This window comes from Eschrichtius robustus, chromosome 13 (genome assembly GCF_028021215.1).
Source record: "Eschrichtius robustus isolate mEscRob2 chromosome 13, mEscRob2.pri, whole genome shotgun sequence".
NCBI classification, from domain to species: domain Eukaryota; kingdom Metazoa; phylum Chordata; class Mammalia; order Artiodactyla; family Eschrichtiidae; genus Eschrichtius; species Eschrichtius robustus.
The window spans coordinates 6,364,193-6,380,664 of record NC_090836.1 but is presented as its reverse complement, the minus strand read 5'-3'; the positions used below and the strand labels follow the sequence as shown (position 1 = coordinate 6,380,664).

General features: G+C 56.6%; 1 protein-coding gene across 1 annotated transcript; it reads right to left on the bottom strand.

Moving 5' to 3' along the window:
• Positions 1-106: 106 nt before the first annotated feature.
• PLEKHG6 (pleckstrin homology and RhoGEF domain containing G6) lies at positions 107-15,438 on the bottom strand. Its single transcript, XM_068560875.1, has 15 exons — positions 15,301-15,438; positions 13,926-14,081; positions 13,204-13,368; positions 12,735-12,830; positions 12,401-12,451; positions 12,023-12,172; positions 11,031-11,141; positions 10,758-10,907; positions 10,438-10,575; positions 10,076-10,195; positions 8,820-8,952; positions 8,587-8,702; positions 1,821-1,966; positions 442-1,137; positions 107-233 (listed from the first exon to the last, which is right to left on the bottom strand). The coding sequence occupies exons 1-15, from the start codon at positions 15,436-15,438 to the stop codon at positions 224-226; spliced, it is 2,376 nt and encodes a 791-aa protein (XP_068416976.1). The 3' UTR covers positions 107-223.
• Between the last annotated feature and the right edge of the window lie 1,034 nt (positions 15,439-16,472).

Here is a 16,472-nt window from a genome sequence, read left to right as displayed (position 1 = left end):
TCACCCCCCAGGTTCTCTTTGCTCCGCCCTTATCTAGTGCTGGCTGGACGGCCATATTTATGCACAACTTTATGTGGGACTCTGGTGTGTCTGTGACACATCAATGTACAGCTCTTAATCCCCAAAGTCTTCAGAGAAGGAAGGGCAGGGTGCCTGGGGAAGTGTCCTTGAGGTAGAATCCAGGGGTGGAGGTGGTGACCAGCACTCTTAGGGAGGTATTCCCTCACACCTCTCTGCAAAGGCAAGAGGCAGGTGTCAGGTAGGCAGACATGGGGTGAAGAGTGAAGCTAAAGGCCCCTCCCCGCCATGACCCCCCTCCGGTCCTGCCCTCCTGTGTTGACCGGCGCCCCCCCCCCCCCCCCCCCGCCCTGGCATCCCCTCTGGCTCCATACCGGCCTTCCCCTCCGCTCCATCCCACGCCAGCTTCCCTTCTGCACTTACGATGTGGACAGGGGCGTGTCCAGGTGTACGACGTGAAGCCCCCGCATCCTCTGCAGTTGGACCCGAGTCAGCTTCCGAGGTCTGCTGTCCCCAGGCTCGGGGACGCTCTCAATCCTTTGGCTGGCCAGTTCCTCCCGGATCTCTCGGAGCATGTCCTCGGCCCGGAGCGGGTGAGGGGAGGGGCTGTAGCCGGGTCCCAGGAAGGGCCCCTCTTCTTCCTCGTCCCCTGAGGAGTCCCAGGGGCTTTCCCCAGCAGAGTCAGCGTGGGTCGGGGAGGGGGAGAGCTGCCCCCGAAGTCGGGCCCTATGTAAGTTTTCCACTACCACATTCTCTCCAACCGAGGTCCCGTCTTCTTCCTCAGACGAGGTCGGTGGGTCTCCCCTGGGAAGGCTGCCTCCTTTCTGGACACTTTCCTCTGGCAGTTCAGGGGTGCTTCGGCGTTGGGGAGCTTGGGGGTCAGGAGGCAGGGGATGCAAGGGAACATCTCGGAGGTCCAGGGTGGAGAAGGTGAGGCGAGGGTCCCGCCGAAAGGCCCTGGAGCGTAGACGGTTTGGCGGGAAGTGGGGCGCCTTGGGGGAGCCTGGGACCAGAGTGCCATAGCCAGAGTCCGAGGTATCATCTGGTACCGAGGGAGCATATTCATCTGTGTCTTCTGTCACCACCAGCTGGGGGATGACGGTCGAGGACTCGGGAGTCCTACAGTTACCAGCGAATGGTCAGAGTCAGATGCTGAGGGATCAAGTTCAAGTCCAGGGAGTCTCCATTGATCCCTCCATCCAGAAATGGGCCCTCCTCCAAACTTATTTTGGTATCACTTTTACACTGCGCTGATTGTTTTTCTCATCTCACGGGCTAGACTGTAAGCTCCTTTAAGGCCTTTTAGCCCCTGCACTCAGTCCAGAAACTTGTTATCAAGTATTTGCTGAGTGCTTCCTGAGCTCCCCTGAGGTTATCCCCCAGTGATGGAGTCTTTTTTTTCTCTATAACCATGCTGCTCAACAGCTGTGTTATTTTGGGTGAAACTCTCACGCTCTCTGGGGATTTGAACTAGCCGGGTCCCTGCAGCTCTGACATTCCGCAAACCCACACTGGCCTTCACTCTCCATGCCTTGCCTGGGGAACCTGATTCTCTCAGGGAATTTGTGCCTCTCATGCCTGTTTCCTTCATGCTGTGCCAGCCCTAGGCTGGCTAACCCCATAGGCTGTCTCATGTGGCCTTGCGCATGGCTGGTGCCAACCTGTAGCCTGGGTTCCTCAGTCTGGTCCCAGTGTCCCCAAAAGCTGTAATGCCATTTCCCAACCTTGTGGGCTCCTCTGCCCTCCCTCCCTGCCTGCAGCCCCCCTCCTCTGGGAGGCCTTGTACGCCCTGTAGGTCTTACCTTCCCTCTGTGCTGCTCTCAGAGCCTTCCGCGGAAGGCGTGGAGGGCCTGGGGCCTGGGGACTCCCCGTCCCGGTCCTGATAGAGGGCCAGGAGCTCCCTCTTCTGTTGGATGCACTCCTCTGCCTTCAGCTTTTGCAGGGCGACCTGGGGTGGGGATACTTTCATTAAGAGCTCTCATTTAGTGAGCACCTGCTGTATGCCAGGCACCATGCTAAGTGCTTTACATACATTATCTTGCTTCACCTTCACCACCGCCCTATGAGGCAGATTTTTTTGCTCCTACTTTACTCCTGAGAAACAGAGACTCCGAGGTTAAGTAACTGCCAAGGTCATGCCGCGGGAAAGTAGGACGGAGCCAGTATTTGAAATCTTGAGCTGGTCCTAGGATGTGTGGGGTAAACATAAGGCCCCTTTTCCTACCTGTACGTTCTTCCTGACTCTCACATCCCCTTGGCAAGCCAAGGTCTGGTCTGTTTCTTCCTTCAGGAAGCCCTCCCTGATTGGTGGTGATGGTGGCATAATTGCTCTGAATGATGCTGGGCCCTCGGGTTAATCTTTCTCCTACCACCAGGGCAGGCAGGGGCAGGGGCAGGCTTTGTCCTGGGTTGAGGACTCTGTTGTCCTTCAGAGTTGACAACAAGACCATCCCAAGAGGAATGGAGAGAGGATACATTATATTTTGTCTTCCTTAGCATTTTCATACAGGCGCCACCAGAATAAAATAGTGACATCTGAGAAGTGGTTTATAAAGCACCTCTACATGCAGGCAGTCATTTGACACACACCATCACCCTGCAGTATATTAGCCAATTTTACAGATGAGAAAACGAGACTTAGAAAGATGAGTGGACCTGCTCCAGGGCGCACAGGTAGAGAGAAGCAGAATTGGGACTGGGTCTTTCTCTGTGAGTCCTAGTTCAGTGACTGCACTATTTTTCAAGGGCAGCCTTAGAAAGGGTCAGGAATTACCAAAGGACAACTTTCTCTTGAGGGAGGGGAGGGATGGCAAGGGAACCCTTGGAGAGGCCGAAGGCGGAGGCTTGGCAAAAAGAGGTGGTGGAGGCTACTGGGGGCGGCACTGATACCAGCACTGGCTGGAATGGCCTTATCATTGTGCACATATTGAAGTACTTTCATGCTGGTGAGCAAAGGGCTACTGCCCAAGCCTCCCACCTTCCTTCGCCAGGATTACCCTGCCCCCCAAGATCCAGCAGCAGAGGGATAACATCTGGCACAGCAGGGGGCCTCTAGGACCCCGCCCCCACCCCCACCCCCACCCCCGCTCCCCAAGCTCTACTCTGATTGGTTGATGCCCATGCCATTCTGGTTACTAAGTAATTTGAATATCCCCCCTCCCCCACCCCCTTCAGGTATATGAACCAGCAACTCTTAGGCAACTCTGGACCTTCCCAAAGCCTCTCCAGAAACACAACGGGGTAGGGGGTAGCTGGGTCTGTACAAGAGACATGTTGGAGAAAAGGATGAACAGGGACAGGAAAATGACCTCAGGCTTGTATTTCCAATTTTCCTGCCCTGGCTTCCCAGTCACTAGCTCATGCAAGGATTCTTAGCAGTCTCATAAGACTTGCTCTGTTGGCCAGAGCCAGGGATGATGGGGTCTGGGGGCAGGAGACCAGCACACCAGGCCAGGTCCTGTGACCCTTTCCGCATCTCCCAGCTGTGCAGAGTGTGGGGAGGAATAACGAGGGTGGGAGGAGCCGCTCTTGGGGTCAGGGCGGGGCTGGGGCAGCCTGCTGAGATGCCCTTTGGCCCCATATGACCCAAGTTCAAGTTTATCTTTGGGATGTCCAGGATAGAGATGGTGTGTGGAGGGAAAGAACTGGAGGAAGGTGGCTGGGGGGTGGTCTGGAAGGAACGTCTGTCCCATACAAACATCTCCACTAAACTCTCCCGTGGGCCCACCTGGGAAGAAGCAGGGAGGCAAGGGGGTGGGGTGGGGATGGAGGACCCGACACCTCAGGTACCAGGGATCAGGTACCAGGGACGGGGCTGTTTGAAGGGCCCCTGGCCACCCCCAAAGGCTCTCTAGCGACCCTGGGAGGATTATCTCAGCTTGGGTAAGAGGAGAGACATGTTGGGGGCAGGGTGGGAAAGGAAGAGGAAACTGGTACCTGGGCCAGAATGTGACATCCCCACAAAGCCGGGAAAAGGGAGGGCTCCCCCCACGCCATGGTTCTTCTTCCTTTGCCCTGGTGGGGAACTGAAGCCTTGGGAGGAAATGCCTCCTCTCCCTGCTGCCCCTGGAGCGGCTCCCAAATTCACCCGCTGTCCTCCCCAAGTCTCCCATCACGGACGAAAACCATCTCTTGAAGGTGCCCTCGGCCGGGCACCCCTGGCCTTTAGAAGATGTTGGCATCTTCTAAAGATGACAACAGTAAACATGTATGGAACCCCCATTAAGTGCCGGGCGCGTGTCAAGCAGCTTACAAACATAACTCTCCCGTCTGTCCTGCAGGGTGGTTCCCATTATCCCTGCAGTTCCCAGGTGGGGCCGGAGCTGAGAGAAGTGACGCAGATAATGAGTGAGAGCTGGGCTGGGGGCCCTCCGAGCCCGCCTCTTTCCTCCATTCACCTCTTGGCCTCGTCTCTGATAGCTCCTTGTTCCCGGCACTAGTTCCTTTTCCTCTTCCCAGCCCCTAAACATGGACATTTCCCATGATTCAGTCTCTCTCCTCTTGAGAAGCTCATTTTCTCTAAAAGCTGAAGCCACACAGCCAGACCCGCTAGGAATAAATCTACATATGTACGATTCTGTAAGGCGGAGAAAAAAACACTCTGACCCCTGGGATCAGTAGGTATTCTACTGCCCTCTTCGATTTACAAGGACTGGTGGTAACTGCGAAAAGGATTCCCTAAGACTTTGGTGTGAGGCACTAGCAGGACAAACTCATTTCAAAGTTTCAGGGTTCTTGGTTTTGCAAGGGGACGCGGGGAGCTTGTGCGCTGCTTGGTTAGGTATAGAAATGACTTCTCCACCTCAGTTAGAGTGGAGTAAAACTCCTGGGGGCTAAATTAGTTTGTGTAATAAAATGCCAGCAATCTTTAGTGGTTCCCCTGGGGGTTCTAAGGAGAAGGTGGCGGGTCTCTTCTTGGGCTGGGGGGCGGTGGTGTAGAGAGAAGGCCCCACTGCACCGAGAGAGGAGACTCTGAGCCGGCCTGGAGCAGGGGTCAGGGCGGATGACCCACACCCTGTCCCCTACCTCTGGCTTCCTGGGCGCCGTCACCATCTTGTTTAGGTATCCAAGGAAACGACAGCCCCGAAGGGCTGGAGGACACAAGACCTTGAGGTTCTGCCTTTCACCATTTTTTCTTTTTTTTTTTTTTAATGGCGAAAACCTCCTGTTTATTTTTTACTCTCATAATTTCGAATCTTTAAATACAGTGTTTAAACAGAGACTAAACTCTGGTTTTCCTTTTCTCGAATAAGCTCTCCACATCTTGATACGATGCCATAGGTAAGACTGTGGGAAGAATGCTTAAAATTGTTTAAAGAACAAGACTCTTTACGCATCCTCCAAAGTTTCAAAGCCCTAATTACCTAACGTGCAAACGACAAATCATTATAATCTACTCATTAAAGCAAGTCCTATGAGAAGCGCTACTTTGATTTAAACTCTTTAAAAATAGTGCAGTTGCATTCTTTAGAAATCGTCTACACTATGATTTCTTAACTTGTTCAAAATGCCTCTTCTTTTTATAAAAAATTGAGGTATAATTGACATATTACATTAGTTTCACATGTACAACATAATGATTCAACATTTGTGTATATATGAAATGATCCACACAACGTCTAGTGAACATCCATCACCGGACGTTGTTACAAACATTTTTTTCCTTGCGAAAAGAACTTTTAGGATCTGCTCTCTTAGCAATTTTCATAGTTCACCCTCATTTCTCGCCTGAACTCTAGTCTGTGTTTCCATATTTCCACAAACCCCTAAGAGGTCTCCACTTGGCTGTCTCCCATTACCTCATTTCCAAAGTGCTTCTGTTTAAAACTAAACCTTGCTACCCATGCCCCACGCCACCCAGGAAGCAACAACTAGACAAACAGGTTTCCCTTTCTAATGATTTCAGTTGTCATTGCCAAAGCAGCCTTCCACACAGGAACCTCAGGAGCAAGTCACCCTTGGCCTTGTGGACCTGAGTTACCAAGGCCTGCTTAATCTGAATGATTTCTTTGAATCTTCCCTATGAGACAAGGACTGTTATTATTTATATCCATTTTGCAGGTGAAGAAACGGAAAACTAGGGAGGCCACATAACTCACCCAAGGTCACCCAGCTACTAAGAGGCAGAGCTGGGGTCTGAACCATGGGTTCGGTAGAGGCTTCTAGCGGTCTCCCTAAGGCTCACCTGTCCTTCTTTCTTCTTCAGCTCCTTTCTTCTTCTTTTCTTCTTTTTTTGCACCATGTCCCTAAGGCTGTGGCACTCAACCTCTATGTTTCATACCCAAACTAGTACGGGAAATCTCCTGCCACCAATCTCTCCCTCCCCCGGCCCACCTGTCACATGCCGCCTGACAATTCAAGACAAAACACACGGATTTCACCATGGCCTTCCCTTGCTCAAGGATCTATGGTGGGGCTTCCCTGGTGGCGCAGTGATTGAGAACCTGCCTGCCAATGCAGGGGACACGGATTCGAGCCCTGGTCTGGGAAGAGCCCACATGCTGTGGAGCAACTAAGCCCGTGAGCCACAACTACTGAGCCTGCGCGTCTGGAGCCTGTGCTCCACAACAAGAGAGGCCGCGATAGTGAAAGGCCCGCGCACCGCGATGAAGAGTGGCCCCCGCTTGCCACAACTAGAGAAAGCCCTCGCACAGTAACGAAGACCCAACACAGCTGTAAATAAATAAATAAATAAATAAATAAATAAATAAATAAATAAATAAATAAATAAATAAATAAATAAAAAGAATCTATGGTGGCTCTGGTGTCAACTTGCCAACCCAATTCAATTCAGTCTCGTCCAGTCCGCACTCTTCTACAAGCCCTGGGGTCCCCTAGAACTTGGCGTCTCATCACTGGCTCCACACAAAACCCTTCCCTCCAGACTCAGACAGACATGCTGGTTGTCCCCCAAACCAACCCAGCCCAATTTCTCCCTTAAGTCTTCTGCTCAGGGTCTTCCCCATCCTTAAAGTCCAACTCAAATCTTCCCTCTTCTTTGGCAATTCTGCTCCTGTAGTGGGTTGAATAGTGGCCCCAGAAAGATGGGTCTAGGTCCTGACCCCCAGAATCTGTGAATGTGAGTGGCCTTGTTTGGAAAAAGGGTCTTTGCAGATGTGCATAGATCCTCAGTGCAGGATCTCAAGATGAGGTCATCCTGGATTTTGGGTTAATGACCGGTGTCTTTCTGAGAGACAGGAAAGGGAGATTGGGACACAGAGACACATGGAGAGGAAGACCACGTGAAGATAGAGGCAGAGAGTGGAGTGATGCTGCCATAGGCCGAGGAACACCCGGAGCCCCCAGGAGCTGGAAGAGGCCGGGATGGAGGCTCCCCTAGAGCTATGGAAAGGAAGCATTGCCTGGCTGACATGTTGATTTTCAACTTCCGGCCTCCAGAACTGTGAGAGAATATGTTTCTGTTGCTTTAAGGCACCAAGCAGTAACCAATATGGCTCCATTCGGGTCTCCCTTCTTTTGAACTCCTTCAGCTTTTGTTGCATAAATCTGCCCCCCGCCCCGTCATTCCACTCCACTAGTTAACATTTTTACTGCCTCTGTGTCACTTACAGGACAAAGTTCAAGTTCCCCAGCACGGCATCCAGGGATGGGCATGATCTGGTGGCACCTCCCCCCTGGCCCCTCTGCCGTCGTGCTGCCCTTGTGCTTGATGCCCTGGTAACGCCAACCACTCAGCTGACGGTGCTCTCAACACACACAACTGCTTCCGATTCCCGACCTTCGCACACTCTGCTCTCCATCTGGAATGCCTTTCCTGCCCACCTTGTTGCCCTGACGTGCTCCGAGACATCCGCCCGCGGTGCTCAGAAAGTAGCTCCTCTGTGAAGCCTTCTCTGTCCTCTGAAGCATCCTGTCCTCTGCACAGTCCCTCTCCCAACCAACCCACCAGACAGAGTGAACCATCCTAGCTCCATTCCGTCCCTGCCCTAGCTCCATTCCGTCCTTCCCTGCCCTAGCTCCATTCCGTCCACACGTTTCTATTATTTGTATACTTGTTTGTCTAGCTAGGCTGCAGCATGTATTCTGTGAGGGCAGAAATGGAGTTATATATTTTTTTCTGATGCCCCAGCACCCAGCCTGTGCGCACCCAGCAGGTGCCCCGTTCATGTTTGCTGAACGGAAGCTCAAGTTCAGCAGTTTTGTTTCACAGCCTCGAAACCTTCAGGGGAGGCTGTCTTGGCTCTCCCAGGGACTGGTACCCTAGCTGGCCAAAGGCTTTCTTCTGTGCTCTTTTTTTTTTATACTTTTTTTTTTTTGCCACACCATGCAGCTTGCAGGATCTTAGTTCCCTGACCAAGGATTGAACCTGCACCCTCGGCAGTGAAAGCGTGGAGTCCTAACCACTGGACCTTCAGGGAAGTCCCTCTTCCATGCTCTTAAGGTTGGTCAAGGCTGTGTCTCCCTCTCGAGGGAGCACCAGAGGGGCAGGAGGTCCGGTCTGAAGCTGTGTGCACCCCACCCTCTCTCTCCCCATCCTCCACTCTTGTGCACCAGATCTGAGCTCCGGGGCCCCGCCATCCCCCTGCTCCCACACCTGGCTTCACATACCTGGGCCTGCTGGGTCTTCTCCAGCCATAGGGCACGGTCTGTAGCTCTGGGACAGTGCACAGTGAGGGCGCTGGAGACGCACTGGAATTCGGTGAGGTGGATAAGCAGGAAGCTGCCTGGGTGGAGGAGAAGGTCTGCTTCCAGGGCTGGACTTTATCTGATCCCCTTCCCAACCTCTCCTTCTCCAGCCGATGGGAAGGGAGAAGGAAAAGTTCCCCCCAGGAGAGACATACTTGGATCTCGGAGCGGTCGGCACACAAGCTTCTCCAGCATGAGGGGCGGGCGGATAACCTTGGCTTTGTCTGCCCTGCGAAGGGTCTTGGTCACCAAGAGCACATCAGAGAAGAGGAACAGGTACACATCCAGCTGGGGGCAAGCGAAGAGAGAGACGAGGGTCAGCTGGAGCGGGGGCAGGCGGGACAAGGGTCGGGGCTCACGCATGGGTGTGTGGGCAGGTGCAGAGCTGTGGGATAGGAGAGCTGGGAGCCGTGTCAGTTTGGGCCCATCTCTCACTTTATAGGCAGGAAAGTGGCTGACTCAGGGCCATGCCAGCAAGCAGAGCAAAGCCAGAACCACGCCCTCTTCCCAACACACACAGACACACACACATAGACACACACAGACACACACACAGGTACACACAGACACAGACACACACACACAGATACACACATAGACACACCCAGACACAGACACACACATAGACATACAGACACGCATAGATACACACAGACACAGACACACACACAGACACACACAGACACACACATAGACACACACAGACACACACATAGACATACAGACACCCACAGACACACATAGATACACACAGACATACACACAGAGACACATAGACACACACAGAGACACATACAGACACACACATAGATACACACAGACATACACAGACACACACACACACAGACACAGACACACACATACACAGACACACACACAAAGACACACAGACACAGACACACACGTAGATACACACAGACATACACAGACACACACACACAGACAGAGACACACAGACACAGACACACACAGACACACAAAGACACACACATACACAGACACACACAGAGACACACACAGACACAGAGACACACACAGACACACATAGACACACACAGACACAGACACACACACAGACACACACAGACACACACATAGATACACACAGAGACACACACAGAAACACATAGACAAACACACAGACACACACAGACACACACATAGACATACAGATACCCACAGACACACAGACACACACAGAGACACATACAGACACACACATACACACAGAGACACACAGACACACACACACACAGACACACACAGACACACAGACTCACACACACACAGACACACACACACCCCTCTTCTCCCATTTCCAGCCTTCTGACGCATCCTGTGTCCCACCGTCTCTCCCTTCTTTCTCTTCAGTTCTCTCCCATCTTCTTCGCTCCTCCCACAGCCCCCTCACCTTCCCTTCTCGTCCCTCCTTCATGCGCGCAGGCCCCTCAAGCAGCAGCTGCCTGGTGTGCTCGGAAGCGACCCCCAGCATGGGGGCCATCAGGTCCAGCGTGGAGAACGGACGCAGGTTCTGAGGGGCGCAGAGAGCACAGGAGCAGGGCACTGGGTATCCTGCCTCTTGGAGGACAGGAAGCATCCCAGTGCCTTCGTTTTACCCCTTTGTACCTGGCCCCTGGGACCCTCACCCTCAGGAAGGAAGGATGGGCACACACAGCCCACGGCACCTCCGCCTCTCCCTGCTGCAGGCCTCGGCTTCATCCCTGTTCCTGGGGCCCTGCTTCTTTGGACCCCGCCTCCCTCTGCCTCTCTCACCTTCTCCACCTCCTCGCTGGGCGGCTCCAGGACCTCGTAGGGCCCGATGCGCCGGGCGGCAGCCACCAAGCTCTCCTGCTCATCGCCCTGGCGCACTCGCTTGTTGATGTGTCGGAGGAACGACTCCACCGCTGCGATCTAGGTGAGGGTGGGGTGTGGAGGGAGGACAGCTCAGCTCCTCGCCTGTACATCCCACCCAGCCAGCGACCTCAGTGCCACGCTGGCACATACACGTAAGGAAAGAGGCCTCAAGAGTTCCTGGAGGTCCGTTCCCACTCACCAGCCCCCAAGTCCCAAGGGTACAGCCCTGGTGGCCCTACCATGGCGGTCAGGGCCTCCCGGGCGCGGGCCTCGGGGCTCCTCTTGAGCACAGCCTGGAGCAGCAGTGGGTACTTGGTGATGCGCTGGTGGGGCTTGATGAGGAGGTCCCCCAGCATCTGCCTCCCCGAGCGCTTGTGCTTCTCACACCACTGCCAGGGCAGGTGGGCAGGGGTCAGGGGGCTGCAAGCCACCCTCCTGCCCCGCCCCAGGGATACCCTCAGCCTCGGATCAAGGTCCGCCGCATCCCCCTTCCCCAGCAGCCCCTCGCCCACCTGCACGAAGGTGTGGAAGAGAGGGCTGCTGTCCTGCTGCTCCCAGGCGTAGGCCATGGTCTGCTTCACTCGCAGGCAGTACAGGATGTAGGGCTGGAAGCGCTGGCTGAACTGGAGGGACAGTTGTGGGGCGGGGAGCGGGCAGGGGAAGGAGGGATGAGGGGCGGGCTCGGCTGCAGAACACGGGGAGCGGGCTGGGGACGGAGCCTGGCCTAGATCCTCAGTCCAGCTCCCGCCAATCCCAACCCCCCACCACTTCCAGCCCCCCTCTCTGGATTCCAAGGAGGAGTTGAGGTCCCGAGGGGCCAACCCGCTGCCGCCCTCTGAGCTCCATCCTCAGCCCCCACCATGCCCCGCTGCTCTGGACCTCACCCGTCATCAATAATTTAGCTGGACCGTTTTCAGGGCACTGCGGATCCCATTTCAGCCCGGCCATGGGGTGGTGACCTGAGGCTTGCCCAGAGCCCTGCTCCTGGGGAAGAGGGCCACCAACGGCCCCCAGGAGACTGTCCCCCTGCCTCCCTACCCCAATCCAACTCTGCAAGGCCACATTTCCCTGGCCAGTGAACTGGGAGAAAGTCGGATCCTGGGCCTCTTGCTTTCTCTTATCACCCTTCACCTCTGGGTACCCTGTGGCCTTTCACATCCCCTCCCCCCAGGCCCCTGAGGGACAAGTCGCTTAGGCCCCTGCTGCTTGTCAATGGGCCTCTGTCCCGGACATAAGATTTCATGGTCTATGAGAGCTTAGGTGTAGCCCTTCCCTGAGATAGCTGCCCTCTGGGGGCTCCAGAAGCCCAAAGAGCCTTCGGGACAGAGGTCATACTGGTGGAATGAAGGTAAGAGGTGAGGTGGTATTTAGGGGTAGGGGTCGTGCCCTTGGACCCCCTCGAGTCACGGCAGGATGCCAGTGGTATGAGCATTCCAGCGGACAGGACCCCTTGGGGCTCTCCCAGTCCTGCCCCATCCAGATGGGGCCCTTCTCCCCGCCTCACCGACAGGAAGCCGTTTTGCAGGCTGACAGGGTCCAGAGGCTGGCCCGAGGCTCGCGTCTCCTCCAGGGTGGGCCCCAGCACCTCTTCCCAAAAGCTCCGGTGGGCTCGGATCAGGCTGGGGACATTTCCAAACAGGGTCTCAACTGACACCTGGAGGAAGGAGCGGAACATGCCTCCGCAGGTGACCTGCGGGCAGCATGGGCCGTGGGCAGGCAGGGACGGCTAAGCCCGAGTGGCAGGGGCTGGGTGGGACCTGCAGCCTGCTTGGGGTCTAGAGCAAGGAGGGGAGTGGGGAGGGCAGGGTAAATGGGGGTGGCAATTCCGCTCTGTGACGCCGCCCCCCACTCCCTGGGTCCCACACCCCGAGTGCCCACTCACTTCCGTCAGCAGACCCACTCGTTGCAAGTTCAGCAAACCGGCGGCTAGGAGCTGGATGCAGGGAGGGCTTTCAGCACCTGACCTCCTCCTCTCAGACCCCAGCCTAGCCAGCCTTCACAGCATCCCCACCCCCATCTTCAGTACCGCAAGCCTCTCTCCCAAGACCCCGGGCAGGGCTCAGGTCAGGGGGATCTTGGTGTCCTGCCCCTTCTCCCCAACAGCCGTGCCCTTTCCGGTCTGGAGAACGGGGGGGTGATTCGAGGGACACGGTAAACGGCCGAGGATGGGGCGGGGGGCCGGGGCTGCCGGGGATGGGGCAGGGAGGGCGGCTCACATCTGTCATGATCTTGAGCTTCCGCACGTAGATGAGCTCCGTGGTCAGTAGCTCCCACAGCGCTTCCTGCTGGTGGCAGAGCTCCCGGCTCATCTCCTGGATGGGGATAGGGCTGGTTCAGCTGGGGAACAAGACCAGCAGCTGCCATCTGCTGAATGCTACCAGATCTACTGCACAGAAAGCCTTTAACCCTCCACCCATCCTCCAGTGTGTAGGGGGTGTTGTCCCCAGGTCACAGAGGAGGCGACCGAGGCACAGAGAGGTTTGCTGTCTTGACCGAGGTCTCACTAGTATGTGGCGGGGCCGGGATCTGAAGCTACAGCAAGATGCCTCCAAGTGTTGTCCCTGCAGACCCCACTGCCCAAGGCCTTTCCCACCTCCGGGGCAGAGGTGAGGTGTGTGTGTGTGTGTGTGTGTGTGTGTGTGTGTCTAGGACCCCACGGGGACAGACACTGTGTCCCAGGCCCACCTTGTGCCCAGGCACCAGCTCCTTCCAGGACTTCTCAATGGCCAGGCTGCTGTCACCGTCCTCTCCGATCTCCCAGTGCCGCCGGTCCTCTGGGGGCAGGCGGGGCATCCCGAACATGCTGAACGTGTGCAGCCTCACCTCCAGCTCGTGGGCTCTGGTGACTTCCTGGGGGTGCCGAGAGGGGATTAGTCCTGGCCACTTCCTGGCCCGGGAAGGGCTGCGTGTGTGTGTGTGTGGTGTGTGTGTGTGTGTGTGTGTGTGTGAGGTGGCAAGCTGCCCTGAGCTTGAGTGAGGACACGCAGGCCCGAGGGACGAGGATCAATCCTGGCTGGGATTACAGGGTACAGGGTGTTGCCGGAACACGGATGGAGAGGCACCTTGTCTGCAGAAAGGTCCCTGGACAAAGGGGTCTGACCCGGGCTCCCTGACCAGAAAGATAGCTTCCAGGGCTCTCCTGAGACTGAACCCTTCAGAGGGACCTTCAGGTGGAGACCAGAACGGGACTTAGGGAACCAGTGGTCTCAGGAACATTTTGACACTTGCCCATCAAGCGGGCATCTTTACGAGGCAGCCTGGCTTAGAGATGCTCCCTTGAGAGGGTCTCTAGACAGAGCCGCACCCTGCTTCTTGGAGGGGCTCCCGTGTTCTCAGCTCTGATGGTCTCTGGAGGACATCGCAGCTCAGGCTGTGAGCTTGGGGATGGGAGGAGAGGGACCCCTTACCTTGAGTTTGGGGAAGTGAGGTGTCCCAGCCCCAAAGGGGCCTCCATGCCTCTTCTCGGGATCTGGTTCTCGCAGCCTCAGGGGAGACAGGCCTCGGGCCGGGCCAGAACCCTTGGTAAAGGGGACATAGCCTTGGAGGCGTCGGCGACTGGGATCCTGGAGGGGGAGTGGGGGAGTTCTGGGGGTGTCCTCTCCCTACAGAAGTCCCAGACAAGCAGTGGGGCCTGGCTTGGCTCCGGACAGCATCCCCTATGCCGGCAAGTTGGGCCGGCTCACCTCTCCCCTCAAACCAGTTTGGTGAGAGCCGCTCTGGCCCTGAGTCACAGCAGCCACTGCCAGGGAGGCCGCTGGGCCAGGCAGGGGCCCACCAGGCCCGGGTCCCCAGGGGTTCCAGGGGGTAGAAGCGGGGCCTCATGCAGCGCAGGAGCACAGGCACGCACATGCCCAGGCTCTGCGTGTGTCCCAGCGTCCCCCTCCAACCCCACTCCCGTGTGTGCTCCCTGCACCATGGCCGTGCGTGCACAGCGCCCGGTGCACACGCGTTCTGGGGCCCTCACAGCCTCCCGCGCACGTGGGGATGGGGGCACTCACATACGCGGCCTCCTCCCCGGGGCATGTCCCATCCAGCTGGGAGTGGCAGCCCTTCCGTGTGAGAAGTTGAGGCCTGGGCCAGAAGTCTCCTCCTGGGCAGGCCTGGTCACATTCCTTGATCTGCCCATGGCCTGATTTACCCCACAGACATCCTAGTCTCCCTTCCCACCCTCAGCTGCCTCCCAGGGCCAAACCCTCCTCCAGCCAGGCAGGGGATACCCCCGGCTGGAAGCAGAACTGACCTCAAGGTGGAGGGAGAGCCTGGAGGCTGAGGGAAAGACTGCTGTGCCCCCACGCCCACTTCCTTGGTCAGCACTGGAGGCCGCCAGGAGGGTGGAGCTGGGCAGGCCCTCACACCCCTCCCCATCTATAGAGTAGGAACACCTTGAACCTTTGCTCTTCTTCCAGGCCTGACTCAGAGGGAGGCAGGTTTCAGGGAGCCCACCGGCTCCTCCCAAGTAGAGGTGGGAGTCTGGGAGGTGCCAAACCCTGGGTTTGGTGACCTTCCCCACCAGCTCCGTGCCTGTGACCAGTCTAACAGCACTGGGGGCCTGGCCCCTCCCGGCTCTCTGCCTCACCTGCCCCGTCTGTCTGGGATGGGTGTGGAGTCCCGGGAGCCTGGCCCAGCACGGCCGTCCTCTCCCTCACAACCCACGAAAGAAGGCAGGGGTGTGGGCTAAGAATAGAGCAGTCCAAGGCCTGGCAAGGGGACAGAGACTTGAAAGCCTGGGTGTCCTCCCCACTGCCCCACCCCGGTCACCTTTGGGACACAGCCTGGACTCACCAGCACGGGGCCTCCTCGGGGATAGAGACTGCCAGGAGTACTCAGGGTGGAGGCCCGAAGCCGGCCCCCATAGGTCTCAATGCGGGAGGCCACCAGTCCTTGGAGGCTACCCTCATTGGGAGGACCAAAGGCGTGCATCCCTTCTCTCCTGGGTCACCTCCCAAGGGTCATAACTCCAATGTTCAGGAGAAAGGGACCCGCTGAGGCTGCAGAGAGAAAATAAAGAATGGAAGGGCCAGCCTTGATCAGTGGGTGGCACCAGGCTGGAGACAGAGGGGGGGAAGGGGAGGGGAAGAGAGGGAAGGGGAGAGGGAGGGCCAAGACTACTTGTTGGGAGAGCACAGCTGCCTCATCTATGACTTGGTGGGGGTCGGGCACACGCCGACATGCTGGGTAGGAAGCCCCTTGGAACTATGCCCCCTCCCTCACATTTGCGCATTTGGGGTACCAGCTCCTACCCTGGCCTCAAAGGATGCTGAAGTCCTAAGAGTAGCTGGGAGCAAGGGTCCCTCGGTTCCTGGATGCCCCCAGGTGGGGGGATGCCCCTTGCACCTAGCTACACCCTCCCCTCCTCCATACACGGGAGTGCAGGGTGAGTGTCCAGGGTGCGGAGCCGCAGGGGGCCTGTTGGACACAGCCCCGCCTGCCACCTGTTTTTGCACAGCCCACAAGCTAAGAATGTTTTTTACATGTTTAAATAGTTGGAAAAAGTCAAAAGAAGAATAATATTTCACAACATACGAAGATTATTTGAAATTCAAATTTCCATGTCCATAAATAAAGTGTTATGGGAACACAGCCACACCGCCTCCTTGGCCAGTTGTCTGTGACTACGTTCCTGCTAGCTGTGACAGAGACCACAGCGGCTTCAGAGTCTGAAATACTTACTATCTGGTCTTTTACTGAAAAGCTTGCCCCACCCCTTACCTGGACCCTCCAGGCCACAGACAGCTATCGGCCGCTGGCCTTACACACGAGCCGAGTGGGAGCAGGCTCTATTTGGTCTTCCCCAGCCAATGGGAGCTCCTCTGTGGGGCTGGGAGCCGCGCGCGCGGGGCTCCATCCCCTCCCCCTAAACCTGGATAGAGGACCCGCTCTCTGGGGCGGCAGCGCCTGGAGAGGAGAGACCTCCTAAGCAGCTGCTGGTCTCCCTCCAGGTGCGCCCCAGAATC

Coding starts and splice junctions, on each gene's coding strand:
- PLEKHG6 (XM_068560875.1), bottom strand. CDS start 15,438: ATGCACGCCTTTGGTCCTCCCAATGAGGGTAGCCTCCAAGGACTGGTG. Junction 12,452..12,734: donor AGCTCAAGATCATGACAGAT/GTGAGCCGCCCT, acceptor CCCTGCATCCAG/CTCCTAGCCGCCGGTTTGCT. Junction 8,953..10,075: donor AGGAGGGACGAGAAGGGAAG/GTGAGGGGGCTG, acceptor GCTTGCCCCCAG/CTGGATGTGTACCTGTTCCT.